At 46.1% G+C, this 8,653-nt stretch overlaps 1 protein-coding gene across 2 annotated transcripts in view; it reads right to left on the bottom strand.

Annotated features, from left to right (window-relative positions):
• Positions 1-8,653, bottom strand: part of IQCA1 (IQ motif containing with AAA domain 1) — a 137,128-nt gene that overhangs the window by 99,795 nt on the left and 28,680 nt on the right. For both annotated transcript variants that reach the window (XM_029933556.1, XM_029933557.1), the window contains one exon: positions 3,912-4,117. In XM_029933556.1, the coding sequence (XP_029789416.1) occupies positions 3,912-4,117 (206 nt within the window). The remainder of the gene's footprint in view (positions 1-3,911; positions 4,118-8,653) is intronic.

Here is an 8,653-nt window from a genome sequence, read left to right as displayed (position 1 = left end):
TTTCTTGTCAGGGGCCATAAGGGGAAGAAAAGCAGGCCGACATTCCTGGTGGGCATTTGAATGGACTCCAGATGGACTCAAAATAGCCAGAAAGACACTCTTAAACTGGAAGACTCCGAGTTACCTACCACTGGCGAGTTTTAGTTTTGCTTAGACTGTGCACAGGAGACGGGGTGTCTGAGGGCAAGGTTAGACAGAGGAATGCTGGGTTTTGATATTCGGGGAACAGAAAAACATGCTTTTTTTAAGAATGGAAAACACTGATATCTTTGCTGATACAATCCCATTACATTTTTAGCAGCTTTACTGATGTCTAATTGATATTTAGCAAACTGTCCGTTAAGTGTACAGCTGATGAGTCTGGACTCTATGGATGCCCATGAACCATTACCGAACGGACAGTAAGGAGGGAGCTGCTGATCAAGCAAGGAGAACACACGTGCACTCATAACCCTCCGCCTGGTAACAGCTGCATTCACTGACTTATGATCTCCACTGGCACAGAATTAATGCAATCTTAAACTTTTCACTTTAATATGCTTTCATCGAAAATGCCCCATTTGGGGCACCTGGCGGCTCAGTCAGTTAAGCGTCCGACTTCAGCTCAGGTCAGGATCTCACGGTTCGTGAGTTCAGGCCCACGTTGGGCTCTGTGCTGACAGCTCGGAGCCTGGAGCCTGTTTCAGGTTCTGTCTCTCTCTCTCTCTCTGCCCCTCAATCACTCATGCTCTGTCTCCCTCTCAAAAATAAATAAACATTAAAATTTTTTTTGAAATGCCCCATTTTGCCATGACATAGACTTGATCAATAAGGTCTAAAAAGAAAAGTTCACAAATTTATTCAACTTTGAATTTTTAAAAATCACCAGTATTTTCAAATTGTATTTACATAATAAAGGACAGCGTTTCCCAGACAAAAGCAATTGATTGCTTTCTTTGTTTTCAAAAGTGTTTTATTTATTTTTGAGGGAGAGAGGGCCAGTGGGGGAAGGGCAGAGGGAGAGAGGGACAGAGGATTTGAAGTGGGCTTTGCACTGACATCAGTGAGGCCTATGTGAAGCTCAAACTCACGAGCTGCAAGATCATGGCCTGAGCCAAAGTCAGATGCTCGACTGACTGAGCCATCCAGAGCATTAAAATAATTTTGAAGTTTATTTATTTATTTTGAGAGAGATAGAGAGAGGGAGGGACAAAAGGAGGGAGGGGCAGAGAGACAGAGGGAGACAATCTCAAGCAGGGTCCTTGCTGTCAGCACAGAGCACAATGCGGGGCTTGAACTTATGAACCATAAGATCATGACCTCAGCTGAAATCGAGAGTCAGATGCTTAAGTGACTAAGCCACTCAGGCCCTCAATGAATTGCTTTCTTTAAAAAAAAAATTTTTTTTAAGTTTATTTGAGAGAGAGAGACACAGAGAGAGAGTGGAGGAGGGGCATAGAGAGAGGAGAGGGAGGGAATCCCAAACAGGCTCTGCACTGTCAGCGCAGACTCTGACACAGGGCTTGAACTCACTAATCCCGAGATCATGACCTGAGCTGAAATCAAGAGTCAGACAGCCAACCAACTGAGCCCCCAGGTACTCCTGAATTGCCTTCTTTAAAGAAAGTTTGTGAGACGATGTAAGCATTGAGAAAACGGTATCAGGATGCCACACAAAGTTAACACAAGACGAGTGTATGATGGCCGACAGGCCTCTAATTCTCGATGTCTATGTGGATCTACTGCTGCATAACGTTCCATCGGAACTTAGCGATCGGAATGATCAGCATTTATGGAGTCACCGTTTCTTGGGAAGGGGACCAGATGTGGCTGCGCTGGGGGCCTCTGCCTCAAGGTCTCCCACCAGGCTGCAAACCCCGGCTGTGGTCTCATCTGAAGGCTCCCTGGGGAAGAATCCACGTCCAAGGTCATTGCGTGACTATGAGTAGAAGTTGGGCTTCCCAGGCTGCTGGATTGAGGCCCTCCCTTCCTTCCCCTGTGGGGGTCTCCTGTGGCCAGCTCACAGCATGGCGGCTGGCTTAGCGCCGTGAGGGAGAGAGCAAGAGAGGGCAAGGGAGGCGGGCAGGAAGGCAGTGACATCCCTCACTTTTGCCTCTGTTCTTCCTTCAGAAATGAAGTGTCGGTCTAGATCACAGTCAAGGGAAGGGCATTATGACAAGCAAGAGGTGGTCACTGGAGGTATCTTAGAGGCTGCCTACCATGGACATAAATATCTTTTAATGTGATTTTTTGAGAAGAAGTTTGATTTTCTATCACCAACAGTTAAATCCTCCAGTTCTGATGAGCTAACCAAAGTTGGAGTCTGAGCACCTCTGAACCCAGTGCAATGCGGCACTGTCCCCATTAAAGGAAACAGATGGCCAAGTCTGGCCTCCACGGCTCCTGGGACTGATCACTACCATCTTCCCTCTTCCCTCTCCCTCTCAAAGTAAAACAGATTTTAAAACTGATTTCATTAGGTTGTCTCCAAAGTTTTGTTCTGCTGCGTGGAAACTTCTGTGCCGCACAGGTGTTTGCTCTAGCCATATGTGATTCTCTAAAAATGAATACCTTCCAAAAACCCTCTTTTGTAAGGCAAGTTTTGAGTCAGTTAACGTTGCGTGCACGAGTATCAGGGAAGACCGGTCGTGCAGACCCTGAGGCCTGGTCCCCAGAACTGCGAGCCACCCAACATTTCAAGGAGGCCCAGGGCCCCGGGGTCAGGCCACACATTCAGCAGCTGCTTCACAGAACTGTGACAGAGAAGCACAGACCCTGAGCGTCCCGAGCTCATGCAAGTGGAGAGGCTGGCCAGCGCCCAGGACCTGCTCGTGACTGGATGCCCTGGCTTCCTGCCTTGGCTGGGGAAGTCCACCATGCTGGGGATGTCATCCGCCCACGACGTCCGATTCCACGTGGCCACAGAAGTACCAGGTGGGCCTTATTATGTCCCACACCCAGCTGATTTCAGGCCCTTACTCCGTGTGCATTAATGATACTGCCCGAAATGGAATCCTGCAAGCCGGGCACTTCTTAGCAGGAGACCGAGCAGGGGGCCGGTTCCTCCTGATGCTGACTGTGTCCCTTGCGTACCACCTATCCTGGAGGGCACCTCTGGGACTGGGGCACCCAGTCCAAGAAGGCTCTGCCGTTAGAGAAAGGATCTCTCTGAAAGCCCTGTGGTTAGAGATGGGATGACAGGATCCCTCTCCGTCCCGGGCTGAGATTTTTCTCTGAACTCCAGGGACAGTTCTATGACTCCCCAGATGCTCTTTCTCTTCCCTTGGTCTCTCCACAGAGGGGCTCCCTCCGCTCGGTGTCCCGGCCCATTTTTATCTTCCCCAGTTTGCAATCAAGCATCTATGAGGCTGTCTTCTTAGTGGACTCTGTCTCCTTTCCTCCCAGACTCTTGAGGTTCAGAGTCCTTGGGCTTCTGTCCTTTGTGGGGTGCTGGCAGGAAGTACGGAACTCCCTACTTCTCCGCCATCTTGGCCTCTCACCCAAGATGGGCCTTACTCAAAACAACATGAAACAAAACAAAACACCAGCACAAAGGGCAATCTCATTGGGAAAAAAAGGTCATTCCTGAATTCTTAGCCCTGACATTTCACTTTCCAAAATGAAGCCTAGAAACTCCATGAATCAGGGGCGCCTGGGTGGCTCAGTCGGTTAAGCAGTCCAACTCTTGGTTTTGGGCTCAGGTTTGTGGGTTTGAGCCCTGAATCAGGCTCCACACTGACAGCACAGAGCCTGCCTGGGATTCTCTCTCTCCTTTTCTCTCTGCTCCTCCTCCGCTCTGTCTCTCAAAATAAACTTAAAAACAAACCATCAGTCTATCTATATGCACATGGTTCTGTGCTTAAAAACACACAAGAACCTCCACCCCTACAGAAGAGACCATCAGGACACATTACTGGGTCGCTCGCACTTACCTGCATTCGATGAACCAATGCCGGATCTGGTCTTGCAGGTTGTCCTTGATGTCTGGACCTTCTACTAATTTCAGGTCATCCTTGATTGTGACCAAAGCTTCCCTGTACTTCTCCTCATGCTTGGTCTGCACCTCATTCCTCAGGGAGGTCACCTTTTCAGCCTGCATCATGGTGGCACTGACTTCATTAAACAGAGGAGGTGGATTCTGAAAACACAAGATCATAAATGTCCTCATGCTGGTAAAGAGCACCAGACACTTGTGAAGTATGTCTACATCTCCAGGGGCATCTCATCAAGGCTCACGAGACATGCACACAGAGCGCAGAGGATCAGGTCTGGCAGGAGAGTCTGAAGAAGTGATTCGCCACCATGGGGAAAAAGGTGGGATCACCTCATACCATTTTCCAGCTGCGGGGGGCACTTAGCTTGAATAATGCATATTCAATAAACATTACAAAAAACTGTTCACGCTATGGAAAGTAAAATGCTTCCAAATCTTCTTGGTTAATTAGGGAGAGCAAAGATTATAGAGGAAGGAAGTATTTGAAGCAAGACTGGCGGAAAGTTTGGGTGCTCTGATTTCAAGAAAAACTACCCCCAAACCAACTCTGCCAGCATCCCTTCCGTTGTTAAAAGACCTCCCACAGAGGAAATTCTCAGCTGACTCTGGACATTCACCCTGATATTACATCTTGTTGGTACAATGTTCTACTTCAAAATCTGCTGGTTAGGGAGTCAACAAAAATCTGCCTAGTAAGTAGGAATCAAATGCTCAGCACTGCTCCGGCATCAATGGGGTTGTGGTGAAATACAATACACAATCACTGTGAGGGGTGCCTGACTGGCTCAGTCCAGAGGACGTGACTCCTGAGCTCAGGGGCGTGGGTTCAAGCTCCTCTTTGGGTGTAGCACTTCCTTAAAAAGAAAAACAAATTATTTGAGACATAGTTCCCATTCTTTAGAATCTCTAAAATGGAGTTGGCAAGATAAGAGTAATACATGACACAGTAGGGAACAAAGTCGGCCGACCCAAAGACGTCTAACAACATGGGTTTGGACGGAAATTTCGAACTAAAGACGGACTCAGAGAAGGAAAACACCGCAGGACAGTTGTCCCTGGAATTATATCTCTGGGAGCTGAAGCACTGTCTCCTTCACAGATACAGGATCTGAGTCCTAAGCCATTCAGAGTTGGCCCAGGCCATTGAGCAAATAAAGGGCATATTCAGTGGTGTGGTGCAGCCAGCCCACGATGGCTTGTGAGATCCAACTGACACATTTTCTAGAATTTTGCAAGCTGGTTGTTAAATGCATTGTTAATTGTTGGCATTTTAAAATGCTAATTTGTATAAACCTACAAGGAAGTAAATTATGTTACAAAGTTCTCAATGCTCAAAACTCATCACTTCCTAATTATTTGATTGGGTTTTACTGTATCATCGCCGCTCTTGGCGTTGTTTCTATCTGTTGTGTCTCCATGGGGAAAATACTACATAATGGTGTGCAAGGTGCTTACCATCCCCCTGCGTTATATCGGCTGCAGCTGAATCGGCGATGGGAACAGTTACACCGTGGAAATCAGCAAATGCTAGTTAAGTTGAACCATAAGTTGTTCAGTTTTGGGTGTTCAGTCTTCATATTGCGGAAGCACGCCCCTGAGCGCCACGTTCGGAATGGAAACGTGTGGCCGTGAATCTTCGATGTACTTGCGCTTTGCAGGTGTTTCCTCGGATCCCTCCCACCTGAATGGCAGTTTGGCGACGTCCTTGGAGGAGGCTTCCAGCACGCAGAGCCGCCCGTGACTGGCTTGTCGGACATGGATGTTCCTGGGCCATGAGCCCTTCTCCCTCCGGCTCTGCCCTTGGAGCTCTGAACGTTTATCAAGATGTGTCCAGGTGGGGACATTGATTCATTCATCACACTCTCCATTTGGTGGGTCCATTCAATATAAAAAATTGCGTCTTTGACTCTGAAAATTTCCCTTCTATTATTTCCTTTCTCCCCATTTTTCTCTGGAATAAATAGTAAATACAATTGCCAGGCCACCCGGTTAATTTTCTGCAAGGCTGAACTTCTCTCTGATATGTTCTATCTCCCCTTTATCTATTTGCAATGTTATCGGAGGTTTCATGGGCATTATCTTGCAGAACTAATGTGGTTTTCAGTTATGTCCATTTATTAATGTGGATTTATTTATATATTTTTTAAAAAAGTATATTCATTTAGAGAAGAGAGAGAACATGTGAGAGCAGGGGAAGAGCAGAGCAGAGAGAGAGGGAGAGAGAGAGAGAGAGAGAGAGAGAGAGAGAGAGAGAGACTCCCAAACAAGCTCTAGGCTCTCAGGACAGAGCCGGACTTGTGGCTTGAAATCATGACCTGAGCTAAAATCAAGAGTCAGATGCTTAACCGACTGAGCCATCCAGACACCCCCTATAATTTGGATTTATTTAACATTTTAGGGGGTTTATTATCGTTTTGCCTTTGGGGGCATGCTTTTTATTTTCCCAGAATTCCTTTTTATTTTATATTTGCTTCTTCTTCTTTTTAATAATCATTTTATTTGGGGAAGTGTTTTTAGATGCAACATATCTTCAAATCTACTGGTGAGTTATTTTTTCCACATTTTCTCTTCTTTTCTCAAAATTCTAGAGAGCTTAAAAAAAAAAATCAGATTCCCAGTTTCATCCTGAGGGTGAGGAGGAATCAAGAAAGTAGTAGTTTTGGAGAATCCTCAGGTGATTCTGATAACTCTCCGGGCCAGGGTCGCCTGGAGCCCACAGGTCAAACCAGGTTCAAATGCATGTTTTTGTCAATAAAGTTATCCTGGATCACAGCCAAGCCCACAGCTGCTCTTGTACAGCATGCACCATACTGAAGAGCTGTGGCAGAGATGGTCTGGCCTTGCAAAGCCTAAAATGATGACCTCGAAGGAGGAGGGGGAGGCGGCAGAGGGGGAGGGAAGGAGGAGGCGCGGTCTAAAAGAAGAATCACAGACGATGACACACGTATCATTTCCTGAGTGAATACACACTCAGACCCTCAACCCTTACGATAATCCAGCCAGGGTGGTATTTTTATCATATAAAGAAAGGAACCAGAGAGGCTAACTAACTTTCCCCAATTCACACAGCTGGCAAATGGCAGAGGTAGGAAACAAGCAGTCCCTGGATTATGTGACCCAAAGCCATGGTAGGGGGTTTGGGGCAGAAGCCCGGGGGTAAGTCGAGGCTCGGCCATTGGCTACCTCTAAGATTTTGTAAGAGGCACTGACACGGTTAAGTTTGGTTTCCTCCTGTTTAATGGGAAGAGGATGCGGCTGCGAGGTTGAGTGGAGCGCTCTCTGTGAGCTCCTGCTACACAGCCTCGCGCCCCGGGAGCCCTCGGGGCATTGACTGCGGCTGTCACCGTATCCTCTGGCACACCTACGCCTCCGAGCGTGAGACCCAGGACTGCTAGGGGGCTAACCTATAGAGAAAATTTCAGGGGTAAGAGAAAAACAGTAGAGTTCATTTCAAAAGCCTCAAAACAAATACAGGATAAAATTCAGAACTAAGTTTTGCTTTATTTACAAAAGACATTAACAACATTATAAATGTAAATCAATTAGCTGGAAAAAAAAGATCATCTTCAACACTCAGTTGATGCCATATACTGACATAAATTCCAAATGGATGAAATAGTGAATTGTAACACGTATGTGCACGCTCGCACACGCGTGCACACTCATACACACACAATCTCCGAGAAATACCCATGACCCTCTGGGAGTGATTTCTCAACTAGAAATACAATCAAGATGTTGTTAGAGGGCCACCTGGGGGGCTCAGTCGGTTAAGCATCTGACTTTGGCTCAGGTCATGATCTCACAGTTTGTGGTTCGAGCCCCGCATCGGGCTCTGTGCTGACAGCTCAGATCCTGGAGCCTGCTTCAGATTCTGTGTGTCCCTCTCTCTCTGCCCCTCCCCTGCTCATGGTCTGTCTCTCTCGATGTCAAAAATAAAAAAAAATTTTTAAAAAGATGCTGTTAGAATAGAACACCTACTTAACAACACAAAGACAGTGAAAAACGATGAAAGAAATTATACCTATAATACTTTAAATATATGCACTGGAAAGTCTAAGGAAAAAATCCAATTGTCTGAGTTTAGTATAATGAAAACATACTTTTATGGTAGGAAAAAGCCCTAGAACCACTTTAAGAGTAAATCTAGAATGAAAATTAAAGGATCACTTTCAAGAACAATGTTAAAAACAAATGATCTAAATTTCCTTGCTATGCATGTGCTTAAAGGCCTGACTCTAGATTCTGCATCTTGTGCCAAAACAGAGAGAAATTTCCTTTATTTAATCATTTTAAAAAGGATCAAAAATCTTGTACCTTTCAGGTGATATTTTTTTATTCCTAGTGTTTACATTTTCAATGTATGAAGTAGGAGCTTATAATTCACATAAAGACTTTTGCCTGATCTCTTCAATGATTATTTTAAAGTTCACTGTTTCCCAGTCAGAGTCGCTAAAATGAACAAATCAGGAGACTACAGATGCTGGCGGGGGTGTGGAGAGACGGGCACCCTCCTACACTGTTGGTGGGAATGTAAACTGGTGCAGCCGCTCTGGAAACCAGTATGGAGGTTCCTCAAAAAACTATCCATAGAACTCCCCTATGACCCAGCAATAGCATTGCTGGGGATTTACCCAAGAGAGACAGAAGTGCTGACGCATAGGAGCACATGTACCCCAA

Source organism: Suricata suricatta, chromosome 3 (assembly GCF_006229205.1).
Source record: "Suricata suricatta isolate VVHF042 chromosome 3, meerkat_22Aug2017_6uvM2_HiC, whole genome shotgun sequence".
Classification (NCBI taxonomy): Eukaryota; Metazoa; Chordata; class Mammalia; order Carnivora; family Herpestidae; genus Suricata; species Suricata suricatta.
This window is presented reverse-complemented; position numbering and strand designations above follow the sequence as displayed.